Source organism: Somniosus microcephalus, chromosome 8 (assembly GCF_052327205.1).
Source record: "Somniosus microcephalus isolate GS21.2 chromosome 8, FLI_Smic_1.0, whole genome shotgun sequence".
NCBI lineage: Eukaryota > Metazoa > Chordata > Chondrichthyes > Squaliformes > Somniosidae > Somniosus > Somniosus microcephalus.
In genome coordinates, this window is record NC_140994.1 from 34,791,415 (window position 1) to 34,807,124 (window position 15,710).

At 43.8% G+C, this 15,710-nt stretch overlaps 1 protein-coding gene across 2 annotated transcripts in view; it reads left to right on the forward strand.

Annotated features, from left to right (window-relative positions):
- LOC147113442 (U6 snRNA-associated Sm-like protein LSm1) overlaps positions 1–15,710 on the forward strand; it is a 34,176-nt gene that overhangs the window by 498 nt on the left and 17,968 nt on the right. The window contains exon 2 of one of the 2 annotated variants that reach the window (XM_085994522.1): positions 11,665–11,733. The exons of the other annotated variant lie outside the window; for it this stretch is intronic. Coding sequence (XP_085850648.1) covers positions 11,665–11,733 — 69 coding nt within the window. The remainder of the gene's footprint in view (positions 1–11,664; positions 11,734–15,710) is intronic. 2 annotated transcript variants of the gene reach the window in all.

Consider the following 15,710-nt stretch of genomic DNA (forward strand, 5'->3'; position numbering starts at 1 on the left):
CCATGGCACTATTTCGAAAAAGAGCAGGGGAGTTCTCTCCAGTGCGATAGCAAAATACTGCAGATGTTGGAAATCCGAAATAACAACAGAAAATGCTGGAAAAACTCAGCAAGTCAGGCAACATCCGTGGAGAGAAATTTGAGTTGACGTTTCGGGTTTGACCCTTCTTCAAAACTGGAGAGAAAAGGAACTAGATCGAAGGCAGGGCTGCGATCGGACAAAAGAATAAAAGAACCAAAAGAAGTAAAAGAGATTAGAAGCTAGACGAGATAGTAATAGGCTGTGATTAGGTGTAAAGTGTACTGGCAGGGCAAAAGATAGCTGCCAGGTGTGAGAGAGAAACAAAAGGAAAGGGGGGGGGGAAAGGAAAGGAGTGGAAAAATATAAGTGAAAATGAAAGGGGGCCGAGGTTATGATCTGAAATTGTTGAACTCGATATTGAGACCGGAAGGCTGCAGACTGCCTAATCGGAAGATGAGGTGCTGTTCCTCGAGTTTACATTGAGCTTCCGTGGAACAGTACAAGAGGCCAAGGACGGTGAGGTCCGAGTGGGAATGGAGCGGTGAATTGAAATGACAGGCGACCGGAAGCTTGGGGTCACCCTTACGGACTGAACGGAGGTGTTCCGCAAAGCGGTCACCCAATCTGCGTTTGGTCTCCCCAATGTAGAGGAGACCGCATCGTGAGCAGCGAATACAGTATACTAGATTGCGAGAAGTACAAGTAAATCGCTGTTTCACCTGGAAGGGGTGTTTGGGGCCCTGGACAGTGGGGAGGGGGGAGGTATAGGGGCAGGTGTTACATCTCCTCCGCTTGCACGGGAAGGTGCCAGGCGAAGGGGAAGGGCTGTTTGGGGTGATAGAGGAGTGGACTAGGGTGTCTCGGAGAGAGCGGTCCCTGCGGAATGCTGAAAGGGGAGGGGAGGGGAAGATACGTTTGGTGGTGGGATCACTTTGGAGGTAGCGGAAATGCCGGAGGATGATCCGTTGAATGTGGAGGCTGGTGGGGTGAAAGGTGAGGACAAGGGGAACCCTATCGTGGTTCCGGGAGGGAGGGGCAGGGGTGAGGGCAGAGGTGCGGGAGATAGAACTGACACGGTCGAGGGCAGTGTCAACCACGGTAGAGGGGAATCCTCGGTTGCGGAAAAAGGAAGACATGTCTGAAGCACTGGTGTGGAAGGTGGCATCGTCGGAGCAGATACGGCGGAGGCGGAGAAACTGGGAGAATGGAATAGAGTCCTTACAGGAAGCGGGGTGGGAGGAAGTGTAGTCCAGGTAGCTGTGGGAGTCAGTGGGCTTGTAGTAAATATTGGTCGATAACCTATCCCCAGAGATGGAGACGGAGAAGTCGAGGAAGGGAAGGGAAGAGTCAGAGATGGACCATGTGAAGGTGAGGGAAGGGTGGAAATTGGAGGCAAAGTGAATGAAATTGTCAAGTTCGGGGCGAGAGCAGGAAACGGCACCGATACAGTCATCAATGTATCGGAAAAAGAGGTGAGGGAGGGGACCCGAGTAGGACTGGAACAAAGATTGTTCCACATAGCCCACGAAAAGGCAGGCATAGCTAGGACCCATGCGGGTACCCATGGGTCCTGGCCAATATTTATCCCTCAACCAACATCACTAAAACATTATCTGGCCTTTACCACGTTGCTGTTTGTGGGAGTTTGTTGTGCACAAATTGGCTGCCGTGTTTCTGACATTGCAACAGTGACTACACTTCAGAAAGTACTTAATTGGCTGTAAAGTGCTTTGGGATGTCCGGTAGGCGCTGTATAAATGCAAGTCTTCCTTTCTCCCCACCCACCCCAGGGCAAGGACATTGGACATTTGAATAGAACATAATAGCACTCATGATTGCGTACTATTCAAGAGGAAAATCCTCCTAGTGTCCTATAATAGAGACTTGATCCGATTCATTGATGATGGGAAAGTTAATTTGAAACCTTTTCACCGGGATTTAATTTCTGTCGAGGATAATTTGCCTACAGAATTTTAAGACGTAAAAGGGTGGTCCCGACCAGAATTTGTTCTCGATGTCCTCAAGCTTAAAATTGTAACTTCTCCCACAAACTATGCAGTTGTTGAAGTCTACAGAAGGAGTAAAGTTGTTTACTGAAAATTATAATAATGTTATATATCTACTGCCCAGCCATAAGATGCTAAATAGCTCCACAAATGAAGGGTCACAGACCTGAAATGATAACTCTGTTTCTCTCTCCATGGATTCTGTCTGGCCTACAGCCAAGTGTTTCCAGCATTTTCTGTTGTTACAGTATTCCACAAATGAAGTGTCCAGTTATACATTTTTTATCTTGTGTGCTACAACCTAGGCAAAAAAAACTTTTATGTTATGCAAAATCACTGTAGGATCAACAAAAATAAAGGAAGAAATTGATTACATAATAAAAGATCAAAATTAATGATACACACAGAACTAGCGTGAACATGCATATACAAATCCTTAAAACCATTGAAGTACACCACATGATGAATTTTTTGCTCATTAAATCAATGCTGGGAATGGAACAATTCAATCTTTTACACCTACTCTCAGCATCAAGCAGTCCCAGATCAGTTGTAGCGCAAAAAAGATGGGATAGTACAGGTGCTTTTGCACTACTAGAGTGGAGCCAGCTGTAGATGCCTGGTTCATCATCTGCCAGCTACCCTCCATGATGTACACCAGCTGACCTACAGTAAACTTTTTTGTAGACATAAAATTGTGGGCTTATGAATGTGCCATTGGGTTCTGGTCATGTTTGATTATAGTAAATGTGGGGACTTATTAACAGCAGAGGCCATCACTGCTATAGAGACTAGTTCCTCGATGTGGATTGTAAAAAGGGAAGAGCAACCAATGCATATCACTCTCTTGAAAAAAGTTTTAAAATCTTGTAAATTATAAATGCGCTTAAAAGCTCCTTTTGCTTTAAAGTATACCGAGCACCACTTCAATTGAGAATAGTAACATATTTCTTCATATTTCTAGTATTGTTGCATTGCTATAAGCATTACAGAGTATAAACATATATAATGTCAAATGCAACTTAAGATAATAATTGAAAAAAATTAAAATAATGGCAAGTCATGGATCTATTATTAAATTTATAACACTAAAAGTGTATAATTTGACTTAAAGTTTTTGAAACTGTAAGTATTGCTAGAGTGATTCCCTTTAGTAGTTTCTAACAGCATGACTTTTTTTTAAAGGGCCATTTTGAAGAGCAGGGCTGTACTTTTAGTTCTAACGAAGGGTCATCGACCTGAAATGTTAACTCTGTTTCTCTCTCCATAGATGCTGCCTGAACTGCTGAGTATTTCCAGCATTTTCTGTTTTTATTTCAGATTTCCAGCATCCGCAGTATTTTGCTTCTGTACTTTTAGTGTGCAGTTTATTTTTATACGTCAAAAGCTTGCCGGTTCTTCCTCATGAAAGAAGGATATTTTGCTAATATAAGTGGTAGTTCCACTGTTTGGTTATTTGTTATTGTAGGAGTGAGGATTATCTTCCATTCCAGTCCTTAGCAGTAATGATTGCTTTAATTACATGTAGTGCTATGATTGGCTTCCAGGACTTGGAAAGATTCTTATCTTTGCTCCCACATAAGAGGAGCTTGCTTGCACCTACATGGTGATCGTTTCTGTCTAGGAGACTGGGGGGTGGGGGTTGTGTGTGTGTGTGTACAGAATATAGGCCTAGAAATTCAGTTGCGTTTGCGCCCAATTAGGGGCGAAAGAGTGGGTTGCGCCGGAAGTTGCGTCGCGCCCGAAATTAGGTGGGCCCTAACATCGGCGTTAGCCGGTAGCGTTGCGCCGGCACCGATGACGTCATCGGTGTGCGCAGTGCCCCGTTACCGCCCGAAACCACGCCGATCCCCATCTTCAGTAGCGGCCGCCTCTTCCGTGGCGGGCGCTAACAACATCGGGAGACCGGGTCCTTACTGCAGCCTTAGCGGCGCAAGTTAAGGTGGAGGTGCGGGGCGGCCGCTTTTTCGGCGGCCGCCTGCCCGCACCTCCTTCCCCGGCCTCCTCCACCCCCCCCCCCCCCCCCGCGGCATTGCCGGCTGGTTTCCGTGGAGCCCGGCACTTCTCCGTTGTGCCGGGCTCTTTTGCCGGCACTTGCAATCGGGGCTCCGGCCGTTGCAGGCACCTCCCCCTTAAGAGAAGGGGGAGGCCTGCAGTACAGCAGCCTGCCGCACCGCATCGGGTGGCGCAGCGGGACCGGGAGCGCTGAAATTCACTTTCAGCGCCCCAAGCGGGGCGGACACACCCTGTACCAGCGCCCGGTTCCGCTTTGGGGCGCTGAAAGTGAATATGGGGCGGGCACAACTGGCTCCGCGGCGGGTGCAAAATTTTCGGCGCAAACGTGCTGGCGGGGCTATACCCAATTTCTAGGCCATAGAATATCAAAGTTGTCAAATCCTTCCACCACCAATGCCATCAAAATGCCTGCTAGCATTCACTGTCTTGGTTTACACCTGACGAATGGTTACTAAAGCAGGTTACGGTAGGTGTTGCATACATGGAACTAAATCCCAACACAATTTACCACGTTGAGCAAGGAGAATTGTGGGAGGCAATACGTACTTCTCTTCCCTCCAAAATGATGTAGCCTACAAAGATGCGATGAACTAGTCTGGCTGCTTAGAAACCCAATTGCAAAATGCCAATGTTGGGAAGAAATGGATCGATAAATAGATTTTTCTTCTGGTTCACACTCTCCACACACCACTGCAGTGAGCCATTGCCAGGTTACACTTTCCTGGGGGGAAATTAACGTGAGAAATGATTTCCCTTTTAAGGCTTGAATGATGTGATGATGTTACAGTAGGGAGAGGATTGCACCCCTCCACGTCAAGTCTGTAGCGTCAGCCGATATAAGCCCTGATTTTTGTATCTGAGACATCAGTTGTTTTCCCATCATGCCATCTTTGTCACCTACTCATCTGTGATTTTCTTTGTTTAATTAATCAGTTTAAATTATACTTGCTTGTTTGTCTCTCTTTGGTTATTTTTTTTTAAATCCTCCAATCTGCAAACTTTCTTTATCGGAACAAGGCATAATTAATGAACGTAAGCTTGAAGAACAGCACCTCTTCTTTCTGTTAGGCACTTTACACCCTTCCCGACTCAACATTGAGTTCAACAATTTCAGATCATAACCTCGGCCCCCATTTTTTTTGGACGGCAGCTGTTGCTGATGATTCTGATACTCATTTGCACCTCCTCCAGACCCATCTTTTGTTTCTTTACTTGTCCCATTACCGTCTCCGTTCGCCTTGCGCCATCATCCCTTTTGTCATTTAATCTCTCCTGCCTTCTACCCTATTATAGACCTTCCCTTTTGTTCTTTCCTGCCCCCCTTTTCCCTGCCTCTGCACTTGCTTAAAACCTGTTATATCTCTAACTTTGCCAGTTCTGACGAAAGGTCACCAACCTGAAACTTTAACTGTTTCTCTCTCTACAGATGCTGCCGGACCTGCTGAGTATTTCCAACATTTTCTATTTTTATTTCAGATTTCCAGCATCCGCAGTATCTTGCTTTTGTTTTTATAATTAATGATATGTCTAATCTGTTAGATTTAGCTGATTATGGTCATTTATAAAAGATTTGCACTGTAAATATTGTGCTCATTTTTTTCAGGAGCTTTTCCTTGGGCTGATTGGCAGGATCATTGCTTGCTATGTCTGACTGCTGCTCGGAAGATGGCAGAATGCCTAGGTTGCCTATTGTTTTTGCTGCATATGCATAAGGATTGTTTAAGGCATCTACAATCTGTGATCCACCAGGGATTGAAAACAAATTCTGGTTAATCCAACTCTGCCCGGTCACTGAACACATGCCTGACACTGCCCAAGCACTGACTGAATTCACTAACTCTGTTTGTACCTGCACGCTTAAAAAAAAATAAGCATAAAAGGCACCATGGTGCCTCAGATTCTCCTAACCAATATTAAGAAAACCCTTCTAAAAGAGAATTGTTAATACTTTGCCAGTGCTTGTTGTATTCTGACTCTTGCAATCCTCACCTGGTTCAGTGACGTCAGCCCAGCTCTTTCTAGCCATCCTGTGCTTTTACTCTTAGTTCAGATATGCTCAGCATTGGTACAGGCCACTATTGATTTGTTTTACATCTGTCAACTCCCCCATGGCAACTTAACCTTTGTCAGCTGCCTCTATCTCCCCCTCTGGTGTTATCTGGAGAAGTCTCTGTACTGAATCAGTAGGGAGTTTCTTCTTTTAATGATCTAGTGTTGCCCTTTCTGCAGAGTCCAGACAGTGTGATCCTAAAGTAATTTCTACAGAGCAAGCAGATACTCTGACAAAATTCTCCTTTTGTCCAAACAGGAGCTAATAACAGGGGCCTTCTCAGACTGTACGGACCAGTGTTGTATCTTCTCCAGTGAGTTTGCTGCAGCTAATTCAGGATTTCCAACCCCTGCAATCTATTTGAGATAGAGCTGCACTTAATCCTCCAAAGTCTGATCAGAAAGATCATGAGTGGCAGGATAGAAACTGCTCTCTCACACTGGGGGTAATTTTGACTTTGTCTGATAGTGTAAAACGGGTGCTAGCGAGAAAGCAGCCCAATTTACATCTCCTGATTTTTATTTCCATTGACGTTCTTGAACATCTTTGCAACATTTAGATCCTTTCCCTCTATTACACAGAGGAAGGATCTTAACTATTGCTTAGATGCTTTGAAGAATGGAGAAGATCACAATGGGATCTGGATTTGTGGAATCATAGGACTTTGCTTAAGTCAGGATATCCTGACATCAAACATTGCAGCTACAGTCCATTCTTAAATCCTTGAATGAATCACTTAATGAGCAAACCCTACTTCTGATGGGGAAATAAAATACAAATTGCATCTAAACAACATCAAGCTGCTATCAGTGCTATGGACTCTACTATTCAATACATAACTCAAAGAGTCACATTTTCCATTTCAGAGTTCCATGTGGAATTTCAATAGCAATGACTAAACTTTCCCTTCAATGGAAAAAGTTTGGCAGTTGTTTGAAGCTTATAAGTACAAGGAACAATACTGTCCCAACAATGGCTTTTGGAGGTACCTGCCCTGTTTGTAGAGAAAATGGGGACAATTTCAGCAGTCCTTATCGTATTGCAGAGTGAGCTGGACAACATTTACATCAGGAAGCCAGTTAATCACAATGGGGCCCTTGACCAAGGGGATCATCCTGGCTCAGTATAACTCATTCTTCACATAAATAATAATAAACAATGAACAAGCTATGTTTCCTTATGCCAGTGGGTCGTCATTACTTGGCTGAAACAAAATAGCTATTAACTATCCTCCTACGTTCTTCTGAACCGGACGAAAGCTTGCCCTCGCAGCTTTCTGTTTAAAAACCTGACTACTTGCCTGTGTCTCTGTCACTATGTTCACAACACAACAGGAAGGCCTACGCCAGACAAGCCCTCTCAATATTCTAGCGTAGCTCATTAGCAATTGAACTACCTTTCACCTCGGGGCCTTTTTTTTAACTTGTGTGAATATACTTTGCATTGAGGCAAAACCCTTAAATGTAACTTTTGATTTGAGAAAATGCCACAAGCCCTTTTCTGCTTGATTACATCACAAGTCAACTGATCCATTCATTTATTTTACACTTGTGCTGACTGGCTAAAAATTCAAATGCCTGGATAAAACTACAGGAAACTTCGGTTTATCCGGAGGTTAACTGTCCGGAATGCTCGAGCCACCGGCAAAAATCAGGAGCCGTTTCGTTAGGTTTTTTTTCTTTTCGTTGCTTTTTTTTCACCAGTCAGGCTCTGCAAGGTCTCGCTGAAGCTGTTGCTAAGCTACAGAGATGCTTGCAAGGTACGGCCGACTGTTTAGAAGCTGTGGGTTTGTTGCCAGATACGGAGCTCAAAATCTCTGTATGTTTCAACATTAGCGCTGGTTTGTCTGGCAGTTTTGATGGGACGGCAACAGCTCGGTCCCGTCAGTGCCGGATAGCACAAAGTTTCCTGTATCAATAACATCCTCTTCTTTAAAATTTGAAATACGATTTGATTTAATAAAATGGCAGCCCAAGTTCTGGGACCCCACTTACCAGACTTGCTGATGCCAGTTCAAGCGCCTAGCGACACTTTCTTCTCGACCTCATGCTGACACTGTTTCTTCTTGTGTTGAAACAGCAATTTGTATTGATCTAGCGCATAGAAAAACATTTTTTTAAATTCGTTTATGGGATGTGGGCATCGCTGGCAAGGCCAGCATTTATTGCCCACCCCTAATTGCCCTTGAGGAGGTGGTGGTGAGCCGCCGCCTTGAATCGCTGCAGTCCGTGTGGTGAAGGAACTCCCACAGTGCTGTTAGGGAGGGAGTTCCAGGATTTTGACCCAGCGACGATGAAGGATCGGCGATATACTTCCAAGTCAGGATGGTGTGTGACTTGGTGGGGAACTTGGAGGTAGTGGTGTTCCCATGCGCCTGCTGCCCTTGTCCTTCTAGGTGGAAGAGGTCGCACGTTAGGGAGGTGCTGCCGAAGAAGCCTTGGCGAGTTGCTGCAGTGCATCTTGTAGATGGTACACACTGCAGCCACGGTACGCCGGTGGTGGAGGGAGTGAATGTTTAAGGTGGTGGATGGGGTGCCAATCAAACGGGATGCTTTGTCCTGGATGGTGTCGAGCTTCTTGAGTGTTGTTGGAGCTGCACTCATCCAGGTAAGTGGAGAGTATTCCATCACACTCCTGACTTGTGCCTTGTAGATGGTGGAAAGGCTTTGGGGAGTCAGGAGGTGAGACACTCGCTGCAGAATACCTAGCCTCTGACCTGCTCTTGTTGCCACAGTATTTATGTGGCTGGTCCTGGTTTCTGGTCAATGGTGACCCCCAGGATGTCGATGGTGGGGGATTCGGCGATGGTAATGCCTTTGAATGTCATGGGGAGGTGGTTAGACTCTCGCTTGTTGGAGATAGTCATTGCCTGAGCCAAAGAAGAAGCTATTAACAACTGCTGGGGAATTTGAAAGGAGTTTGTAAGGTGCTGTATAGTAGGAGTCAAAAACAGTTGTAGGAGTATTTAATCAGATGGAAGGTTCTATAGTTGCATGACCCACAAGGTCATTTCGCAGATCATGAAATATTTCCAAATCGGCAGCCTTGTCAAGTCACATTCCATGTGAACTTACTGCCATAACTGTAGTGCATGAAGATAGAGTGCTCGCCCTGGACTGTGAGATACTTTTCAAATGTATCTGCTTTTAGAGTTCCTCTACACATGAAGGAAACTCCTCACAAAATGTTGGCATGCAGCATGCTTCTGGTGCTTTGATCCACATGACATTATTTGCAAACAAAAGAATGCTTCTTCTGCTTGTTTACTCAATGTGAGTTAAAGGGTCACAAGTGTTTGGTAAACATTTTTTCAGGATAGAGAAAAGCCAAACAGCTGTGAATCATTTTCATCATAATGGCCATTGTGAAAGTGACACATTGACGTATTTCACCATCATTTATTTTGTTGTATTTATAAATTAAAAGATGCCAAACAGTTTTCATTAAGGCAATGCGTTTTAATGTACAGAACTAGAAAGGTTTTCAATCAACTTAGCAGCAAAAATGACAACACCTACTCAAGTGGGTTCTGCATTCAATCCTCCGTTCGAAATTCCAAAGGGATACCTTAAATTTTATTGCTAAAATGAGTTCTGATCTTTTTTTGGTTTTGACCTGTGCTGGTCTTAATAGATAAAAGGAGGAATATATCTGCAAATCAGTCTATTGATAGCAGCCTACATTTTACAGTACTTTGGAAGAATATATACTTAGGATTGTAAGGGGGGAAAATTCGGTATTGCCCATTTTGGGGCGCTAATATCGGCCGGGTGCAAAGTTTAGCGCCTGGTGCTAATTATCGCCTCCGACTGCAAAATTCGCCTCTATCGGAAATTTGACCGCTAAATCAGGCACTACACACCTCTCTTATAAATGTTTGGCCATTATTATAAGTTTAATGAAGGAGCAGGTTAAAAGTTGAAAAGTTTTTGCAGTTGATATTTTAAATAAGTACCTAACAAGATTATGCATTTTTAGAAAAAGTATTTTCTGGAAACCAAATTCAATCTGTACGTACAGATTAACAGCTTCAATTACAGGGTTTAGAAAAGTAATTTTGGCTTTTGTGAAATATTATTTATCTTTGCAGATATTTCTTTGTCTTATTAGTAACCCAGATTTAGAAAGTATACTCTGTGAACATTATTGTATGAATGGTTAACATATTCATATGAAATTCTTTTGTCCAATATTTTAATAACAGTATTAATCCATTTAACATAAACAACAGAAACTTGCATTTGTAAAGCACCTTTACCTAAAAAAATGTCCCACGCTGCTTCAGACAAAAATGAACACCAAGACAAGGAGATATTAGGAGGGGGTTTGGTCAGAGAGGTGGGTTTTAAGGAGGGTCTTAAAGGACGAGAGGTGAAGGGGTGCAGGGAGGGAATTCCAGAGTGTGGGGCCAAAGCGGGCTGAAGGCACGGCTGACTGTGGTGGGGTGAATAGGCAAGGGTTATGCACAAAAGGCAGAATTAGAGGAACAGAGAGTTTGAGGAAGGATTATAGGACTGGGGAACGTTCGAGAAAGGGAGGGGCGAAGCCATGAAGGAGGATGAGTATTTTAAATTTGATGTGTTAGGGGACCGGTAGCCAATTTAGGTCAGCAAGGACAGGGTAATGGGTGAGCAGAACCTGGTGTGGGATAGGATACGAGCCGCAAAGTTTTGGATGAGCTAAAGAAAAGAAAGACTTGCATTTATATAGCGCCTTTCACGACCTCGGGACGTCCCAAAGCACTTTACAGCCAACTTTTGAAGTGTAGTCAATGTTGTAATGTAGGAAACGCAGCAACCAATTTGCGCACAGCAAGCTCCCACAACAGCAATGTATAATGATCAGATCATCTGTTTTTGTTACGTTGATTGAGGGATAAATATTGGCCAGGACACCGGGGCTAACTCCCCTGCTCTTCAAAATAGTGCCATGGGATCCTTTACGTGCACCTGAGAGAGCAGACGGGGCCTCGGTTTAACAACTCATCCGAAAGACGGGGTTGGAGAAGGTGGAGGATGGGAGGGCGGCCGCGACACCATCGGAACAGTTGAGTTTAAAGGTGACAAAGGCATGGATGAGGGTGTCAGCAGAAGATTGGCAGAGATGGAGGTGGGCGTGGTTACGGCGGTAGCAGTAGACAGTCTTTGTAATGGAGAGAATACGGGGTCGGAAGCTCACGGGTTAATGCCTCAGTTAAGATAGCAGACAAAGGAATTTCAGACATCATGTGCTAACCTTTGCACAGTGTAATTTCAAGGCTTTGGTATCTCTCCAATGATGGTTTGTTCACAGTCTTTAGAATTTTACAGCACAGAAACTGGCCATTTGGCTCATCAAGTTTGAGTTGGTGTCGTTACCCAGCTTCTGTTTCTGTTGTACTCTCCAACAGTGAACGGTCCCTTACTGTTTATTGTGGTTAAGGGAGGGAACTTTAAAGGGTTCCAAAGTGCACTTACGGTGAAGTACAATGTGAAATTAACAGAAGTTCATGCCTATCAGTTTTCAAGAACATTGTTTCAGAGGACCTTATGGTTAATTATACATCTAAAATATTTATTTTCCCTTTTACAGAAAAACATTTAGTAGTACTTCGGGATGGAAGAACATTAATAGGATATTTGAGGAGTGTAGATCAATTTGGTGAGTATTGTAATGGCAGCAAAAAAAGTGTTTAAATTGTGTGGTGTATCAATCACTTTTGATAATGGAAAGTTCTATAGGTCATGTGGCTAAAACTCTTATATATCTCCTTAGACAATTGAAAGAACATGATGTTCCTGTAGTAATGGTTTTGAATAGAACATAACATAAGAAGTAGGAGCAGGAGTAGGCCATACGGCCCCTCGGGCCTGCTCCGCCATTCAATAGGATCATGGCTGATCCGAACCTAGACTCACGTCCACTTCCCTGCCCGCTCCCCGTAACCCCTAAATCCCTTATCAGCTAGGAAACTGTCTATCTCCGTTTTAAATTTATTTAATGTCGCAGCTTCCACAGCTCTCTGAGGTAGCAAATTCCATAGATTTAGTACCCTCTGAGTGAAGAAGTTTCTCCTCATCTCAGTTTTGAAAGGGCAGCCCCTTATTCTAAGATTATGCCCCCTAGTTCTAGTCTCACCCATCAGTGGAAACATCCTCGCCGCATCCACCCGATCAAGCCCCCTCACAATCTTATATGTTTCGATAAGATCGCCTCTCATTCTTCTGAATTCCAATGAGTAGAGGCCCAACCTACTCGACCTTTCCTCATAAGTCAACCCCCTTATCTCCAGAATCAACTGAGTGAACCTTCTCTGAACTGCCTCGTGAGCAAGTATATCTTTTCTTAAATATGGAAACCAAAACTGTACGCAGTATTCCAGGTGTGGCCTCACCAGTACCTTGTACAACTGAAGCAAGACTTCCCTGCTTTTATACTCCATCCCCCTTGCAATAAAAGCCAAGATTCCATTGGCCTTCCTGATCACCTGCTATACCTGCATAACCTTCTGTGTTTCATGCACCAGGACCCCCAGATCCCTTTGTACTGTAGCACTTTGCAGTTTCTTTCCATTTGGATAATAACTTGCTCTTTGATTTTTTTCTGCCAAAGTGCATAACCTCACACTTTCCAACATTATATTCAATCTGCCAAATTTCTGCCCACTCACTTAGCCTGTCTATGTCCTTTTGCAGGTTTTTTATATCCTCCTCACTCACTGCTTTCCCTCCCATCTTTGTATCGTCGGCAAACTTGGATACGTTGCACTCGGTCCCTTCCTCCAAATCGTTAATATAGATTGTAAAGAGTTGGGGTCCCAGCACTGACCCCTGCGGAACACCACTAGTTACTGATTGCCAACCCGAGAATGAACCATTTATCCCAACTCTCTGTTTTCTGTTAGATAGCCAATCTTCCACCCATGCCAGTATATTACCCCCAATCCCGTGATTTTTTTATCTTGTGCAGTAATCTTATGTGTGGCACCTTGTCAAATGCCTTTTGGAAGTCCAAATACACCACATCCACTGGTTCCCCTTTATCCACTCTGTTTGTTACGTCCTCAAAGAATTCGAGCAAATTTGTCAAACATGACTTCCCCTTCATAAAACCATGCTGATTCTGTCTGATTAAATTATGCTTATCCAAATGTCCTGTTACTGCTTCCTTAATAATGGACTCCCAACATTTTACCAACCACAGATGTTAGGCTAACTGGTCTATAGTTTCCAGCCTTTTGTCTACTTCCCTTTTTAAATAAGGGCGTTACATTCGCAGTTTTCCAATCTGCTGGGACCTTTCCTGAATCCAGGGAGTTTTGGAAAATTACCACTAATGCATCCACAATCCCTACTGCTACTTCTCTCAAGACCCTAGGATGTAAGCCATCAGGTCCAGGGGATTTATCCGCCTTTAGTCCCATTATCTTACCGAGTACCACCTCCTTAGTGATTTTAATCGTGTTTAGCTCCTCCCCTCCATAGCCCCCTGTTTGTCCAGTGTTGGGATATTTTTAGTGTCCTCTACTGTAAAGACTGATACAAAATATTTGTTCAGCGTTTTTGCCATCTCCATGTTCCCCACCACTAATTTCCTGGTCTCGTCCTCTAAGGGACCAACATTCACTTTAGCCACCCTTTTTCTTTTTATATAACTGTAGAAACTCTTGCTATCTGTTTTTATATTTTTTGCTAGTTTACTTTCATGTATGGGTAGAATTGAGAAATACTAAGGGGAAAAAAACGTTAGTGGGAGTGGTTTATAGACCTCCAAACAGTAAGGCGGAGGTTGGGGATGGCATTAAAAGAGAAATTAAAGAAGCGTGCAATAAGGGCACAGCAGTCATCATGGGTGACTTTAATCTACATATAGATTGGGCCAACCAAATGAGTAACAATACTGTGGAGGAGGAATTCCTGGCGTGTTTACGGGATGGTTTCCTGGACCAATATGTCGAGGAACCAACCAGAGATCAGGCCATCTTAGACTGGGTATTATGTAACGAGAAAGGATTAATTAGCAATCTTGTTGTAAGAGGCCCCTTGGGTCGGAGCGATCATAATATGATCGAATTCTTCATTAAGATGGAGAATGAAGTAGTTGACTCGGAGACTAGGGTCCTCAATTTAAATAAAGGAAACTATGATGGTCTGAGGAGCGAGTTGGGTAGGATTGATTGGGGAATGGCACTCAAAGGGTTGATGGTGGATAGGCAATGGCAAACATTCAAAGACCGAATGGATGAACTACAGAATTTGTTCATCCCAGTTTGGCATAAAAATAAAACAAAAAAGGTGACCCAACCGTGGCTAACAAGGGAAATTAGGGATAGCATAAGGTCCAAGGAGAGGGCATATAAATTGGCCAAAAAAAGCAATAATCCTGAGGATTGGGAGCAGTTTAGGATTCAACAAAGGAGGACAAAGGGATTAATTAAGAAAGGGAAAATAGAATATGAGAGTAAGCTTGCAGAGAACATAAAAACTGACTGTAAAAGCTTTTATAGATATGTGAAGAGAAAAAGATTGGTGAAGTCAAGCGTAGGTCCCTTGCAGTAAGAATCGGGGGAATTTATAATGGGGAACAAAGAAATGGCAGACCAACTAAATACATATTTTGGTTCTGTCTTCACAAAGGAGGACACAAATAACCTCCCAGAGATGCCAGGGAACATAGGGTCTGATGAAAGGGTGGAACTGAAAGAAATCAGTATTTGTAGGGAAATGGTGTTAGGAAAATTGATGGGACTGAAGGCCGATAAATCCCCAGGGCCTGATAATCTACATCCCAGGGTACTTAAGGAAGTGGCCCTAGAAATAGTAGATGCATTGCTGGTCATCTTCCAGAACTCGATAGACTCTGGAACGGTACCCATGGATTGGCGGGTAGCTAATGTTACCCCATTATTCAAAAAAGGTGGTAGAGAAAAGGCGGGGAATTATAGACCGGTAAGCTTGACATCGGTAGTGGGGAAAATGCTAGAGTCCATTATAAAAGATGTAATAGCAGAGCACTTGGAAAGCAGTGACTGGATCGGACAAAGTCAACATGGATTTACAAAAGGCAAATCATGCTTGACTAATCTACTGGAATTTTTTGAGGATGTAACTGGTAAAATAGATAAGGGAGAACCAGTGGATGTGGTGTATTTGGACTTTCAGAAGGCTTTCGATAAGGTCCCGCATAAGAGATTAGCGTGCAAAATTAAGGCACGTGGGATTGGGGGCAAGGTATTGACTTGGATAGAGAACTGGTTGGCGGACAGAAAGCAAAGAGTTGGAATAAACGGGTCATTTTCCGAGTGGCAGGCAGTGACTAGTGGGGTACCGCAAGGATCGGTCCTAGGACCCCAGCTGTTCACAATATATATTAATGATCTGCACGAGGGAATTGGATGTAATATCTCCAAATTTGCAGACGACACAAAGCTGGGTGGGAGGGTATGCTGTGAGGAGGATGTCGTGAAACTCCAGCACGATTTGGACAGGTTGGGTGATTGGGCAGAAACATGGCAAATGCACTATAATGTGGATAAATGTGAGGTTATCCACTTTGGTGGCAAAAACAGGAAGGCAGATTATTATTTGAATGGTAATAGATTGGGAGAAGGGGAAGTGCAAAGAGACCTGGGTGTTCTT